At 39.9% G+C, this 16,900-nt stretch overlaps 1 protein-coding gene across 9 annotated transcripts in view; it reads left to right on the forward strand.

The window, feature by feature from the left end:
• Window positions 1–8,167: 8,167 nt before the first annotated feature.
• Window positions 8,168–16,900, forward strand: part of COMMD1 (copper metabolism domain containing 1) — a 190,287-nt gene continuing 181,554 nt past the window's right edge. For 3 of the 9 annotated variants that reach the window (XM_070479991.1, XM_070480006.1, XM_070479994.1), the window contains exon 1: window positions 8,168–8,396. In XM_070479991.1, the coding sequence (XP_070336092.1) occupies window positions 8,220–8,396 (177 nt within the window). In that variant the 5' untranslated portion in view covers window positions 8,168–8,219. The remainder of the gene's footprint in view (window positions 8,397–16,900) is intronic. The other 6 variants (XM_070479980.1, XM_070479987.1, XM_020891624.2 and 3 more) reach the window with 4 other exon arrangements.

Raw genomic sequence — 16,900 nt, forward strand, 5'->3', positions numbered from 1 at the left:
TTTGGGGGAGAAAATGTCTGAGGCTTCTATAAAATTCTGACTTTATCAAAATGTTTAAGAAACACTACGAAAGGTGCATAGTTTTTCTCAGTAATGTATAAAAAGTGTTCTTTAAAGCTTTTTGTTAAAAGAATTCTGATTTTAAGACATAGTTATCTTTTTCAAATACTGAAATAGTTGATTTACAGTATTGTGTTAGTTTCAGGTATAGAGCAAAGTGATTCAGATATACATTTTTCCAGATTATTTTCCATTATAGGTTATTCAGTTCAGTTCACTTGCTCAGTTGTGTCTGACTCTTTGCGACCCCATGAACCGCAGCACGCCAGGCCTCCCTGTCCATCACCAACTCCTGGAGTCCACCCAAACTCATGTCCATTGAGTTAGTGATGCCATCTAACCATCTCATCCTCTGTCGTCCCCTTCTCCCCCTGCCCGCAATCTTTCCCAGCATCAGGGTCTTTTCAAATGAGTCAACTCTTCACATCAGGTGGCCAAAGTATTGGAGTTTCAGCTTCAACATCAGTCCTTCCAATGAGCACCCAGGACTGATCTCCTTTAGGATGGACTGGTTGGATCTCCTTGCAGTCCAAGGGACTCTCAGGAGTATTCTCCAACACCACAGCTCAAAAGCATCAATTCTTCGGTGCTCAGCTTTCTTCACAGTCCAACTCTCACATCCATACATGACCACTGGAAAAACCATAGCCTTGACTAGATGGATCTTTGTTGGCAAAGTAATGTCTCTGCTTTTTAATATGCTGTCTAGGTTGGTCATAACTTTCTTTCCAAGGAGTAAGCATCTTTTAATTTCATTGCTGCAATCACCATCTGCAGTGATTTTGGAGCCCCCCAAAATAAAGTCAGCCACTGTTTCTATTGTTTCACCATCTATTTGCCATTATAGAATATTGAATATAGTTTTCTGTGCTATACAGTAAATCCTTGTTGCTTATCTATTTTAGGTATAGTAGTTTGTACCTGTTAATCCCATAATCCTAATTTATCTCTCCCCTGCTTTCCTCTTTAGTAACCATGAGTTTGTCTTCTATGTCTATGAGTCTATTTCTGTTTTGTATATAAGTTCATTTGTATCATTTCTTTTTTAGATTGCACATATAAGCAATACTGCATATTTGTCTGACTTACTTCACTTAGTATGATATTCTCTAGGTCCAACCATGTTGCTGTAAGTGTCAATATTTCATTTTTATGGGTGAGTAATATTTTAGTGTGTGTGTGTGTGTGTGTGTGTGTGTGTGTGTGTGTATGCAAAGTAAAGTGAAAGGGTTGCTCAGTCACGTCCAGCTTTTACAGTTGTGTCTGACTCTTTGTGATGCCACAGACTGTAGCCTACCAGGCTTCTCAGTATATGGAATTCTCCAGGCAAGAATACTGGAGTAGGTAGCCATTCCCTTCTCCAGGGGATCTTCCTGACCCAGGGATTGAGCCTGGGTCTCCTGCATTGCAGGCACATGCTTTACTGCCTGAGCCACCAGGGAAGCCTGTGTGTGTGCGTGTGTGTGGTAGTTTAGTCACTGATTTGTGTCCGACTCTTGTGACCCCATGGACTGTAGCTCACCAGGATCCTCTGTACATGGGATTCCTCAGGCAAGAATACTAGAGTGGGCTATCATTTCCTTCTCTAGGGGATCTTCCCAATTCAGGGATTGAACCCACATCTCCTGCATTGCAGGCGGATTCTTTACTGCCCAAGCTGTCAGGGAAGCCTCTGTGTGTGTGTGTGTGTGTGTGTGACATATATATATATATATATATATATATATATATATATATATATGTAACATATATACTACATCTTCTTAAACCAGTTGTCTCTTGATGGGCCCTTTATTTATTTCTATTGACCACACAGTGCAGTTTATGAGAGCTCAGCTCCCTGAGTAGAGATTGAACCTAGGCCACAGCAGTGAAAGCCTGGAATCTAACTGCTAGGCCACTAGAGAGCTCCCCATGGGCACTTCAATACATCATTTCATTAAGTAACTTTTTATTACAACAGTATTACAGGTACACTGCTCAGTTCAGCTCAGTTCAGTTGCTCAGCCATGTCCAACTCTTTGCGACCCCATGAACCGCAGCACGCCAGGCCTCCCTGTCCATCACCAACTCCCGGAATTTACCCAAACTCATGTCCATTGAATTGGTGATGCAATCCAACCATCTCATCCTCTGTCGTCACCTTCCCCTCCTCCTTCCATGTACTGAGAAGCCTGTCTTGTCCCCTCAATCTTTCCCAGCATCAGGGTCTTTTCAAATGAGTCAACTCTTTGCATCAGGTGGCCAAAGTATTGGAGTTTCAGCTTCAACATCAGTCCTTCCAATGAACACCCAGGACTGATCTCCTTTAGGATGGACTGGTTGGATCTCCTTGCAGTCTAAGGGACCCTCAAGAGTCTTCTCCAACACCACAGTTCAAAAGCATCAATTCTTCTGCACTCAGCTTCCTTTGCAGTCCAACTCTCACATCCATACATGACCACTGGGAAAACCAGAGCCTTGACTAGACAGACCTTTGTGGCAAAGTTATGTCTGTGCTTTTTAATATGCTATCTAGGTTGGTCATAACTTTCCTTCCAAGGAGTAAGCTTCTTTTACTTTCATTCAGCAATGAAACAGGATTGTTTCAATCCTGTTAATTTCAGGCACTGTTTCCATTGTTTCCCCATCTATTTGCCATGAAGTGATGGGACTGGATGCCATGATCTTAAGTTTTCTGAATGTTGAGCTTTAAGCCAACTTTTTCACTCTTCTCTTTCACTTTCATCAAGAGGTTCTTTAGTTCTTCTTCACTTTCTGCCATAAGGGTGGTGTCATCCCCATATCTGAGGTTATTGATACTTCTCCTGGCGATCTCGATTCCAGCTTGTGCTTCATCCAGCTCAGCATTTCTCATGATGTATCTGCATATACGTTAAATAAGCAAGGTGATAATATACAGCCTTGACATATTCCTTTTCTTCTTTGGAACCAGTCTGTTGTCCCATGTCCAGTTCTAACTATTGCTTCCTGACCTGCATACAGGTTTCTCAAGAGGCAGGTCAGGTGGTCTGGTATTCCCATCTCATGAAGAATTTTCCACAGTTTGTTGTGGTCCACACAGTCAAAGGCTTTGGCATAGTCAATAAAGCAGAAATAGATGTTTTTCTGGAACTCTCTTGCTTTTTCGGTGGTCCAACAGATGTTGGCAATTTGATCTCTGGTTCCTCTGCCTTTTCTAAAACCAGCTTGAACATCTGGATTTCATGGTTCACATATTGCTGAAGCTTGGCTTGGAGAATTTTGAGCACTACTTTACTAGCATGTGAGATGAGTGCAATTGTGCAGTAGTTTGTGCATTTTTTGGCATTGCCTTTCTTAGGGATTGGAATGAAAACTGACCTTTTCCAGTTCTGTGGCCACTGCTGAGTTTTCCAAATTTGCTGACATATTGAGTGCAGCACCTTCACAGCATCATCTTTTAGGCTTTGTAATAGCTCAACTGGAATTCCATCTCCTCCACTAGCTTTGTTCATAGTGATGCTTCCTAAGGCCCACTTGACTTTGCATTCCAGGATGTCTGGCTCTAGGTGAGTGATCAAACCATTGATTTGGGTCATGAAGATCTTTTTCGTACAGTTCTTCTATGTATTCTTGCCACCTCTTCTTAATATCTTCTGCTTCGTACACTGTAGACATTTAGAAAAGTCAAGTTAGCAGAAAAAGCAAATAAAAGCCATTTCCTCAGAGATATACTTCATAACCATTTTGTTGACTAACTTTCTGGATTTTTCTAGGCAGGTTGATAGATCCAACTCTATAAGCCTAAGGAACATGTTGCAATATAAGCAACAAGCATTAGTGTTACTAATGTATAAAGAGCATTTAGAAATCACTGAAGTGACAGAAACCTCTATAGAAGATAGACAAGAAAATGGGAAGAAATACAAGCAGTCAATCACTATATATAAAAAGTCCTCATATAAATGTTGTTGTTTAAAACAAGACAGCAGGACTCAAATGGAGTCACTTATGCTAAACAAACTCCATATCACCAAACTGAGAATTACTGTTTCAGCTCTCAAGAAATGGAATCTTAAACCAGTCAGTCAGGAATTGCCTAATCCACACTAGTTAGGTAATCTGCCTGATAGATCCCTGACATCCCCTAAAGGAAGATGAACTTGTAATAACCAACCTGATTTTTGTTTTGAGGTATAACTTCTTGTTCTCACTCCCTATTTTTTGCCTATAAAAATCTTTCATTTTTGTACAGCTCCTTTGAACACCGTTCTAGCTTAGATTGGATGCTCCCCTATTCATGAATTATTAAACAAAGTAACAAGATCTTTAAAATTTACTAAGTTGAATTTTTTTTAACAGTTCAAAAGGTGCAAACTTCTATTTTTAAAATACATAAATCCTGGACTTCCCTGGTGGTACAGTGGATAAGAATCTGCCTGCCAATGAGGGGACATGGGTTCCATTCCTGGTCCCGGAAGAGTCCACATGCCACAGGGCAGCTAAGCCCATGCACCGCAAATATTGAGCTCGCGCTTTCGAGCCCACGTGCTGTGACTACTGAAGACCGCAGGCCTGGAGCCTGTGCTCTGCAACAAGCCCCACAATGAGAAGCCTGCACTCCACAGTGAAGCGTAGTCACCACTCGCCGCAACTAGAGAAAACCTGCACACAGCCACAAAGACCCAATGCAGTCAAAAATAAACTAAAAAATAAGTCCTGGGGATGTCATGTACAACATGTAACTATAGTTAGTAATACTGTAAATTTTTTTTTTTTTAATGTCTGAACTGTGAGGCTTGTGGGATCTTAGTTCCGTGATCAGGGATTGAACACAGGCCCTTGGCCACAAAAGTGAGTCCTAACCGTTGGATTGCTAGGGAATTCCCAAGAATTGCTGAGAGAGTTAATTTTAAAAACGCTCATCACAAGGAAAAAAAATGCAGCTGTGTGGTGATGGATGTTAAATAGACTTATGGTACTGATCACTTACAGTACATATAAATATAGAATCATTATGTTGTATGTTTGAAATAATGTTATATTATCAATTATATAGATTAAAAAACATTCACTCTCAAAATTTAAGAAATGCATATTAAAACAATAAGATAATATTTCTCATGTATCAGATGGCAAAGATTATAAAGAATAGTATTAGTGTTAGTAAGCTTTCATGGAAATAAATGGTTACAGCTTTTCTGCTGGGTAATTTGAAAGTCATGTGCTTAATAGTGCTTTTTATCCACTTACTACCCTTATATTACTTTTTCCCTACATGACCAGTCTCTGCAACTCCTGCAGGCACACTTAACAGAATGTATAGTTTATTTCTAGATTTGCTTTTCTTTGAGTTGTGAAAGCATCTCTGAATTTGCTTTTTAGAAAATTAATTCCTTTAGGGAAAGAAATACCTTACATCTTTTCTAGTACAAAGAATACCTCTTGACTTCAGGTAAATGATGGGTAGATATTAAAGTAGTCTAGACCAGTGATTCTCAACAAGATGACACTACTTTGAAATGGGTATTTCGATTGTCCCAATTATGGAAGGGGAAGAATGGCCCAGGCCAGATAGGCACCGGGAATACAAAATATCTTTCCATGCAAGGGACATTCATATAGGTGAAAAACCTACTTCTTTGTTATTGTCTGAGCCTGAAATCTAAAAATTATACATTGAAATGCATGTATTATAACTTATTTTCCTTTTATTTTTGTCCTAAATTATGGTTAAGTCATTGATTTTAAGTTGAGGTATAATTCACATACTGTTGAAGTTCATATTCTTTTAAAGTTACAATTCAGTGAGTTTAGCATATTCACTAAGTTGTACAATGATAGCCACTAATTCTAGAACGCTTTCATCATCCCCAAAAGAAACCCACTGACAGTCATTCCTCATTCCCTATTCCTCTAGTTCATCTACTTTCTGTCTCTATGTTCTACCTATTCTGTACATTTCATACAAACAGGATCATACAATATCTGGCTTTTTGTGGTTGTCTTCTTTCACTTAGCGTTCTTTTAAGGCTCATCTATGTTGCAGCATGTATTGGTAACTCATTCTTTTTAAAAAAATTTATTTATTTTTAATTGAAGGATAATTGCTTTACAGTGTTGTGTTGGTTTCTGCCAAACATTGAATGAATCAGCCATAGGTATACATATGTTTGGGGCTTCTCTGGTGGCTCAGGTGGTAAAGAATCCACCTGCAATGCGGGAGACCTGGGTTTGATCCCTGGGTTGGGAAGATCTCCTGGAGGAGGGCATGGCAACCCACTCCATTATTCTTGCCTGGAGAATCCCATAGACAGAGGAACCTGGTGGGCTACAGTCCATGGGGTTGCAAAGAGTTGGACACAACTGAGTGACTAAGCACAGCACAGCATGCATATGTTCCCTCTCTTTCGAACCTCCCTCCCACCTCCCTCCCCATCCCACCCTTCTAGGTTATTACAGAGCCCAGGTCTGAGTTCTGTGAGTCATACAGCAAATTCCTATTGGCTGTTTACTTAACCTATGGTAATGTATGCTTCCATGTTACTCTCTATATACATCCCACCCTCTCCATCTCCCCTGACCGGGTCCATAAGTCTGTTCTCTATGTCTGAGTCTCCATTGCTCCATTTATTTTTATTTATTTTGCTGCACAGGATCTTCAATCTTTGTGGTATTCAGGATCTTTTGTGGTGACATATGGACTCTTTAATTGCAGCATGTGGTACCTAGTTTCCCAACTAGGGATTGAACCAAGGGTCCCTGCATTGGGAACCCAGAGTCTTAGTTACTGGACCAGCAGGGAAGTCCTGTAACTCATCCTTTTTTTTTTTTTTTTTTTTCTGCTTTTAAATATTTATTTATATATTCAGCTGCGGCAGGATCCACTGGCACCACAGGGGATCTTCACTGCACGGTGCGGGATTCTTCGTTGCGGACTCTCTAGTTGTGGTCCTCGGCCTCAGTAGTTGCAGCGCAGGCTTAGTCTTGGCGTGGCATGTTGAGCCTTACTTCCTTCTCCAGGAGTCGAACTCTGGTCCTGCGCGTTGCAAGACGGTTTCTTAAGCCCTGGAGCAGCATGGAGGTCAACCGGCGGTGATGGTAAAGCACGCGGTTCAGGTAGGCGTTGGTCAGCCATGCAGAAGCTTCGCCCTGTGGTCTCGGACGTTCCCAGGTCCTCGCCCTGGCAGGGGACTGGCCCAGGTTGGGTGCCATCGCTGGTCGGGTTCCTGGCCTTCCCAGTCACTGGAAACGGATGGACCGGAGACTCAGGCGTCGCCTCGCTGGAGTTCTCGCACCGGCTCCGAAGGGTCATCCTTTTTTATTGGTGAATAATACATTGATTTTTGGAAATTATATGGGCAGGAAGTTATATTACCTATGCACTTTATTTCAGGCTAGTAAAGAAAGTGTTTACAAAATATTTGTTATAGAAAGGAACATTGCCTAAGAGGCACTAAGCTACCTGGAAAGACAAGACCATCTATGTAAAAAGGCAGTTAACAACCCGAGCAGACATATTATCAAGGTAGAGTCAAATTTTCGTGGACAAAATATACACAGGTAAGGATTAGGCAGAGATCAGGTTTGAGTGATAGATCCTATTCAGCTAAAGTACTGGCAAAGCCTGGAGGGCGAAACAGCCATCCAAAACTTAAACCGCCACCCGCATAGCATGCTGCTCTTCTAAAGTAATCTTCACCGAGTAATTTCCTCTCTGAGTAGGCCCTGGGTTGAAGAGGGAAATCAGCAGAAGCAAAATGAGGGGTCTGCCACCTAATGAATTGATAGCTCCGCACTGGCAAATGTAAGGGTTGTGTTTTGCAGAGCTTGTTATTGTTCAGTCGCTACGACCTGTCCGACTCTCTGCGATCCCATGGACTGCAGCACGCCAGTCTTCTCTGTCCATCACTATCTCCCTGAGTTTGTTCAAACTCATGTCCATTGAGTCAGTGATGCCATCCAGCCGTCTCAGCCTCTGTCGCCCCTTCTCTTGCCCTCAAGTTTTCCCAGCATTAGGGTCTTTTACAATGAGTCAGCTCTTTGCATCAGGTGCAGAGCTGGGAGCTGCCAACAGCGACTTCTGCTGGCACTCCGTCGCCACTTTCCTCTGGCGCGTTTGTCCAGCAGTTTAGGCTCATCTCGGCTGCCGTAGCTCTGTCGCGCTCAGCTGTTGGGGGCCGTGGTCTCTGCTAACCATGGCGGCCGAGCTTGAGGGTTCCAAGTCCCTGAGTGGGCTGTTGAGCGGCCTGGCTCAGGACACTTTCTACGGGCACCCGGGCATCACGGAGGAGCTGCTGCGGAGCCAGCTGTATCCGGAAGTGTCACCTGAGGAGTTTCGCCCCTTTTTGGCGAAGATGAAGGGGATTCTTAAGGTACCGCTTCTCCCTGCAGCCTGCGCTGCGGAGCCGAGTCTCTTCCCCGCCGCCCTCCGACTGGTCCCCGCCGCCCTCCGACTGGTCCCCTCCAAAGCTGAAAGGCTTCCCTCCTCAGATCTCCACTCCAGGGGCTCCTTGTTATGCTCCATCAGGTCCCCGGCGCTCTCTCTGTCGCCTCTTCTCACTTTCTTAGGGCTCCCGGCAGCAGTGCTGACCGACACCCACCGAAGACTCGGGTTCTGTCTCCAGGCACTTCTCTGCTGTGTAGGTCACGATTTCGAGTTGCCTCTGCAGATCTCTGCGCTCCATACTTTTTAATATTAAGAGCGATCAAGCCAGCAGTTTTCCTGGGCCGCTGAAGTGTTCAAGAGTGTTAGTGGTCAAGTGTTTGCCGGGATAAGGGGTGGATTAGCCCGAGGGAACCCCGGTCAAGCAGTCTACTGTACGGTTAAGAGAGCACGTTCATCAGCTTGAAGTCAAAGCGTAGCTTAGCCTTTCCCAGTAGAATTGCAATGAGAGCCAAACATAACAACTTTACAATTTCTAGTAGCCGCATTAAAAAAAAGTAAAAAGAAAAACGTGAAACTAATTTTAATATTTAACCCAATTTATCCAAAGTATTTTCCCCATGTAATCAATATACAAATATTAATGAAATGTTTTATATTAGCTTTTTTATTAAGTCTTTGAAATCTGGTGTATATTTTGCATTTAAAGCACATGTCAAATTGGACTAGTCACTACTGCAAGTGTTCAACAGTCATATGTGGCTAATGGCTACCTCATTGGACCATACTGGGTTAGACTAAGAACTAGCAATAGGACGGAATCTAGTAATGAAGTGTACTCAAGAGATAATTTGTAGAAATTTTTTTTTTGGCTTTCTATGTGTTAGGAATTCTTTTAGACATTTTCTGTTTTGTTTGTTTCTTGCAAAAACCTTATATGGTACACCCCCATTTTAAAGATTGGGAAACAGGATCTGGGAGTCTAAGCATTTAGCCTAATGCTTACACTGATTAGAATCAGTGTTGAAATTTCATTTGTTATCCTTTTGCACTTGCTGTGTTTCACAACTGCTTATGAAACCTTAAAGGGCAGTTATGTTTCTTTTTTTAAAAACTGCTTTTTCTTATAGGATTTGAATCTGGAAAATGAAAACCAAAGCAATTATTGAACAGAAAGTAAATGGATTGTCTTATTGAAATGTAAGGAGCAATATCTTATATGTGATTCTAGACATTTTAAGTAGTTTTAGTTATGATGAGTCTCTAGTGAATGTCTTCTGTTTCTATCAGATGTTACTCTTAAAGTGATAAAAAAAAGATTTCTTAGAGAGTTTGACATCTTACCTGAATTTCTGAAGTGTTTTCTAGGCTTATAAAGGAATGAGGATAAGGGACTGAAGGCCGAAAAATAAGAACAGCACAGTGTTTTACAGTCTCGAAATATTGGGGGATATTTTGAATCTTTTGTATTGAAGTATATTGAGAAAGAAGATTAAGGAAACTCTCCTTTATTTTCTTTAAAATACATTGCCATGTAATATCTAGGTCTTGCTCTCATATTCTCAGTCCTCTGCCTGAGGCTGGATTGAGTAACAGAATTCTTGGTATTGGGAGTAGAACTGAAGATTTGCCTGTGCTTCACAGCACAGCCTCTGCACAGCTGATTAGTTTGAGGTAGGAAGGGAAAAGGCCTTTGATTGGTTGTTTTAGGGCGGAGACTGGGCCCCAGATAACATCAAGTTCTAGTCTTCATTTACCTTGTAAGCACCACTGAGGGACAAACATCTCTAATTCTTATGAAAACATAAAAAGTAAATATGAATTTTAAACAAAAAGGCTTCAAGCAGAGATGGAATGTCCATCTGCAATAGAAGAGAACATACACAAATAAACATGGATTATTTTAATATAAAGCCTTGTATAAAAAATACAAGGATGCATAGTATTTGGAAACAGATTTCTGAGTAGACTACTATGGACAGAAAAGAGATATTAGCTCTTTCTGGCGAATTTCTTGGAGATGCCATTTTTGTTGCTTTTGAAGAAGGTATGGAGTATTTTAGATTAAAATGAAGGGCAGCCATATAGGGCATTTAGGCTAAGAAAATAGCAGAGGTGGAGCAGGAAATTGTAGAGCAAGTTCAAGAAATGGTGAACAGTCTAATTTGACCAGTGCATGGCCATACCCAGTTTGGAGTATTGGTTGAGGAGGCAAGAAAAAAGTGAAACTACTCTTTATTTCTTTATTCCTACTAACCTTTATTCCTGCTTTTTAGCAGGTTATACTTTTTTCCTCTTCAATTAAAAAAATTTTGGTAAAACACAAAACATAAAATTTATCATTTTAACCATTTCAAAGTATACAGTTCTTTGGTATTAAATACACTGATAATGTTGTACCTCCATCACAACCATCTGTATCTATAACTCTTCACCTTGTAGAACTGAAACTCTTACCCATTAAACAATAAGTCCATATAAATCACATCTCACTCTTTGACCAGCGCCCTCCATTTTACTTTATGTCTTTATGATTTTGACTACTCTTAAGTGTCACATATAAGTGGAATCATATATAGTATTTTGACTTTTTTCGTGACTGGATTATTTCATTCCAGCATGGTATCTTTAAGGTTCATCCATGTTATGGTGTGTGTCAGAAATTCCTTCCTTTCAAAGACTAAATAATAGTCCATTGTATGCATCAGTATGCAGCACATTTTGCTTATCCATTCATCTGTCAGTGAACACTTAGGTTGCTTCCTTGCTTTAGCTGTTGTTAATAGTGCTGCTGTGAATATGGGTGTACAAATACCTCTTTGAGACCCTGCTTTCAATTCTTCTGGGTATATACCAGAAGTGGAATTGCTGGATCATATGGTAATTCTATTTTTAATTTTTTGAGAAACTGCCATCCTGTTTTCAACAGCAGCTGTGTCATTTTACATTCCCACCAACAGTGTACAAGAATTCCAATTTTTTCACATCCTTATCAGCACTTGTTATTTTCTGTGTGTGTCTGTGTGTATATTTTGACAGTAGCTATACTAATGACTATGAAGTGGGCAGGGTATACGTTTTTACATAATGATGATTGCAGAGGTCAAAACACTTTTTTCTTCTGTCTGTGGAACCTCAACAATCTTGAATTCAACATGCAGGCTAGAAGAAAAGCAGTGAGGAAAAATACTAAAGAAAAAACTGTAGGAATCTAAACAGGGAAAAAAAAACTAAGGATAAAAATGGAGTAGTGCCATACCTTTCAGTGATCTATAGAGCATCAAGTTCTATAAAGAGAGTGAAAATGAAGAGGGACAGCAGAGGTAGGAGGAAAGGAAGGAAGGGATGTGTAACTCCCAGCAGGGAATAGGCAGTGGGTATATGTTAGTAGTCTCCTTGTTGCCAGCTGCCTGCCTTCATTTATTCATAGGCTATGTTTCAAGTTCAGCTGCTTCCTGAGCTGTAGCCTTTCCCTCTAAACTTCACATTCTGTGCCCAGGTGTAGTGTACTGATTGCTCACATTTGTACGGGTCCCTGTTTTCCACTTGAACTGGAGCTTTTCTACCCTACTTGGCTGGGACCTTAACCCTATGTAGCTTTGCCTGTTGATAACAGAAGGGCAAACCCTTCATCAATGTGTAGATACATGAAGCTGACTATTCACTTGCTTTAGTTTTATTTTTTGGTATCTCCTGAGAAGCAGTGAAATCAGTGAATTGAGTTTGGTATATTTAGTTAGGGAAATGACATCCTATATAAATACTCTGCCATTTTTATCTAATTTTTTTTTTGCTCATATTTATAATTTAAACTGCTCATAGATATGTATTTGCTTAATCTCGGTTTCTTGCTTCTGCTGTTAACCTCTCAGGGATGCTCCTCAATTCTAGTTTATTAGAATTTTGGAGAAAGATCTCAACTATGAAGCTGGATCACAGTTTGTACACTTATGTTCTGTATTCACTACTGCCCTCTGTTGGTGAAGATATTATTATATTTCCTCACCAAAATTTCATATTAAACAAAAATTTTTAGTGAAAATTCTGTTGAATTTTGTTTTGTCTATTGTTGATATAGGACTTCCCCAGTAGTTTAGCGGTAAAGAATCTGCCTGTGGTGCAGGAGGTGCAGTTGACACAGGTTCAGTGTCTGGGTCAGGAAGATCCCCTGGAGGAGGAAATGGCCACCTATTCTAGTGTTCTTGCCAGGAAAATCCTATGGTTAGAGGAGCTTCTCAGGCTACAGTTGTGGGGTTGCAGAGTCAGACACAACTGAGTGCGCGTGCACTCGCACACACACACACATTGTTGATATAATTCTGTGTTCACATTGTCAATCAAAAGTTAATTTTGCCATTTCTCTTTCTTTCTATCATTTTTTTTTTAATTGAAGTATAGTTGATTTACAGTGTATTAGTTTCAGGTGTATAGCATAGTGATTCAATATTTTTATGGATTATACTCCACTTAAAGTTATTAGAAAATAATGGCTATAATTTCCTGGACTGTACAATCCATCCTTATTGCTTATTTATTTTATGCTATCTTCTCTATGGTGTCTCAGACAGTAAAAGCAACTGCCTGTGATGTGGGAGACCTGGGTTTGATCCCTGGGTCAGGAAGATCCCCTGGAGAAGGAAATGGCAACCCACTCCAGTACTCTTGCCTGGAAAATTCCATGGATGGAGCCTGGTGGGCTCCAGTTCATGGGGTTGCAAAGAGTTGGACACGACTGAGTGACTTCACTTTCACTTTTCATCTTCTCTATAATTTGTATTAAAAATATGTTTAAATCCTATTTAGACATCTATAAATACATGCAGCAGTTTATGGTTTGGCTTTGCTGTTCCACTTTTGTCTCCTTCAGTCTGCCTTCTACCTCCTACAGCACAGCTACCAGTGAACCTTGTTTTCTCCCCAAATTTATTGAGATATGACAAATAAACCAGTGATCTTTTTAAAACATACATCATACCTACTAACTGCTCTGCTTTCAACCATGTCATATTCATGAGCTTAAAATAAGATCCAGTCCTTTTTACCATAGCCTATAGTTTCCTGTGATCTCACTGTTACCAGTTTCTTTGATCTCATTGTCTTATTCCAGCCCCACTAACCTTGTCTTTAAACCTGTTAGGTGCTTTCTGAATCTATTTAGGACCTTTGCAGGTAATTGTCCAAATGCCTGTAGTGCTTTTCCCCTAGATATTCATTTGGATTGTTTATTTACTTCATTCATTCTCTAGTTAAAAGTGATTTCCTATGAGGTCTTCCCTGATCCATGCAAAGAGCCTCACCCTTCCTCACCCACTCTTTTTGCCCTGCTTTACTTAATTCTCATACTTCTTACTAACTGAAATTATGTATTCCCTATTGGAATGTAAGCTTTAAGAGGGCAGGACTTTATTGTTACTTTTTCCCTTTTTTTAAATCACTAACACCTAAAACTGTATTTGGCACATGGTATGCATTTAGTAAAAATCTGTAGAATATGTGAATGAATGGATAGTGCTTAAATGTGGAAATTGCCACTAAAAAAGTAATCACAGAGAGAAAACCTATGTTACTTCTGTATGGGAAGAGCTGGAAGGAATCATACTGTGGAAGGTTATAATCAGAGGTCAGCAAACTATGACCCATGGGACAAATCTGGCCTGCAGCCCATTTTTATAAATAAACTTTTACTGGAACATGGCCACATGCTCATTCATTTACATTTTGTCTGTAACAGCTTTCACCACTGTAATAGTAGAGTTGGGTGGTTGTAGCAGAGATCTTGTGGCCTTGAAAGCCTAAGATATTTACTACCTGAATCTTTACAGAAAAAGTTTGGTGATTCCTTTCTCAGAATTTGTTCCTAAATTCATGTTTAATACTTGGAAACAATATTGTATATAAATTATACGTTGGTTGCTGCTGCTGCTTTAGTTGCTAAGTTATGTCTGACTCTTTGCGACCCTATGAACTGTAGCCCACCAGGCTCCTCTGTCCATAGATTTCCCAGGCAAGAATACTGGAGTGGGTTGTCATTTCCTTCTCCAGAGGATATTCCTGATTCAGGGATCAAACCTCTGTCTCCTGCTTGGCAGGTGGATTCTTATACCACTGAGCCATCAGGAAAGCCCTATTTGTTGGTTACTTGATAGAAATCTAAAATAGAAATATTTAAGAAATAGGGATTATTTGGTCTTATGCACTCTTGAGGAATTTCACTAATCTCTTCTTTAGGTCATGAAGTTTGTGGTGAATGAGAAATAAGCTTTAATAATTCTGTAGTACTGCATGTGTTCTTGGTAAGACATAATTTGAATTTGGGTTTTTTTCATATTAAGAGGATGTAAAATTTATGTTTATTAATATAAAATGTATAAAATTAATGTTGTAAGCTTAAGAGTCAAGTTTTACCATCAATGTATGAAAACTGATTTACATTTATATAAGAAAATAACATCAGTAACATATTAAGATTTAAAGTAGTAAAAGATTAAGAAATATTTTTATCCGTAAAACCCTGCTTTTGTCTCTACTCTTGAAGCTATGAAAATTTGTAATTTTTTGAGAACTAGATTGACTGGAAAGGAAAAACCTGTGGTAATACAGTTTTTGTGTGTCTTATAATAGAGCTAGGTCTTCTTTTTTTAAAAAATTTATTTATTTTAATTGGAGGTGAATTACTTTACAGTATTGTAGTGGTTTTGCCATACATTGACATGGATCTGCCATGGGTGTACATGTGTTTCCCATCCTGAACCCCTCTCCCTCCTCCCTCCCCATCCCATCCCTCTGGGTCATCCCAGTGCACCAGCCCTGAGCACCCTGTCTCATGCATCGAACCTGGACTGGCGATCCATTTCACTATGATAATATACATGTTTCAATGCCATTCTCCCAAATCATCCCACCCTCACCCTGTCCCACAGAGTCCAAAAGACTGTTCTCTACATCTGTGTCTCTTGCTGTCTCGCATATAGGGTTATTGTTACCATCTTTCTAAATTCCATATATATGCGTTAGTATACTGTATTGGTGTTTATCTTTCTGGCTTACTTCACTCTGTATAATAGGCTCCAGTTTCATCCATCTCATTAGAACTGATTCAAATCTATTCTTTTTAATGGCCGAGTAATATTCCATTGTGTATAGGTACCTCAGCTTCCTTATCCATTCATCTGCTGATGGGCATCTAGGTTGCTTCCATGTCCTGGCTATTATAAACAGTGCTGCAATGAACACTGGGGTACACATGTCTCTTTCAGATCTGGTTTCCTCAGTGTGTATGCCCAGGAGTGGGATTGCTGGGTCATGTGGCAGTTCTGTTTCCAGTTTTTTAAGGAATCTTCACACTGTTCTCCATAGTGGCTGTACTAGTTGCATTCCCACCAACAGTGTAAGAGGGTTCCCTTTTCTCCACACCCTCTCCAGCATTTATTGCTTTTAGACTTTTGGATAGCAGCCATCCTGACTGGCGTGTAATGGTACCTCATTGTGGTTTTGATTTGCATTTCTCTAATAATGAGTGATGTTGAGCATCTTTTCATGTGTTTGTTAGCCATCTGTATGTCTTCTTTGGAGAAATGTCTGTTTAGTTCTTTGGCCCACTTTTTGATTGGGTTGTTTATTTTTCTGGAATTGAGCTGCAGGAGTTGCTTGTATATTTTTGAGATTAATCTTTTGTCCGTTGCTTCATTTGCTATTATTTTCTCCCATTCTGAAGGCTGTCTTTTCACCTTGCTTATAGTTTCCTTCATTGCTCAAAAGCTTTTAAGTTTAATTAGGTCCCATTTGTTTATTTTTGCTTTTATTTCCAATATTCTGGGAGGTGGGTCATAGAGGATCCTGCTGTGATTTATGTCGGAGAGTGTTTTGCCTATGTTCTCCTCTTGGAGTTTTATAGTTTCTGGTCTTAACGTTTAGATCTTTAATCCATTTTGAGTTTATTTTTGTGTATGGTGTTAGAAGGTGTTCTAGTTTCATTCTTGTACAAGTGGTTGACCAGTTTTCCCAGCACCACTTGTTAAAGAGATTGTCTTTTCTCCATTGTATATTCTTGCCTCCTTGGTTGAAGATAAGGTGTCCATAGGTGCGTGGATTTATCTCTGGGCTTTCTATTTTTTTCCGTTGATCTATATTTCTGTCTTTGTGCCAGTACCATACTGTCTTGATGACTGTGGCTTTGTAGTAGAGCCTGAAGTCAGGCAGGTTGATTCCTCCAGTTCCATTCTTCTTTCTCAAGATTGCTTTGGCTATTCGAGGTTTTTTGTATTTCTATACAAATTGTGAAATTATTTGTTCTAGTTCTCTGAAAAATACCATTGGTAGCTTGATAGGGCTTGCATTGTATCTATAGATTACTTTGGGTAGTATACTCATTTTCACTATATTGATTCTTCCAATCCATGAACATGGTATATTTCTCCATCTGTTTGTGTCTTTTTTGATTTCTTTGATCAGTGTTTTATAGTTTTCTATATATAGGTCTTTTTTTTTTTTCTT

Source organism: Odocoileus virginianus, chromosome 2 (genome assembly GCF_023699985.2).
Source record: "Odocoileus virginianus isolate 20LAN1187 ecotype Illinois chromosome 2, Ovbor_1.2, whole genome shotgun sequence".
Taxonomy (NCBI): Eukaryota; Metazoa; Chordata; class Mammalia; order Artiodactyla; family Cervidae; genus Odocoileus; species Odocoileus virginianus.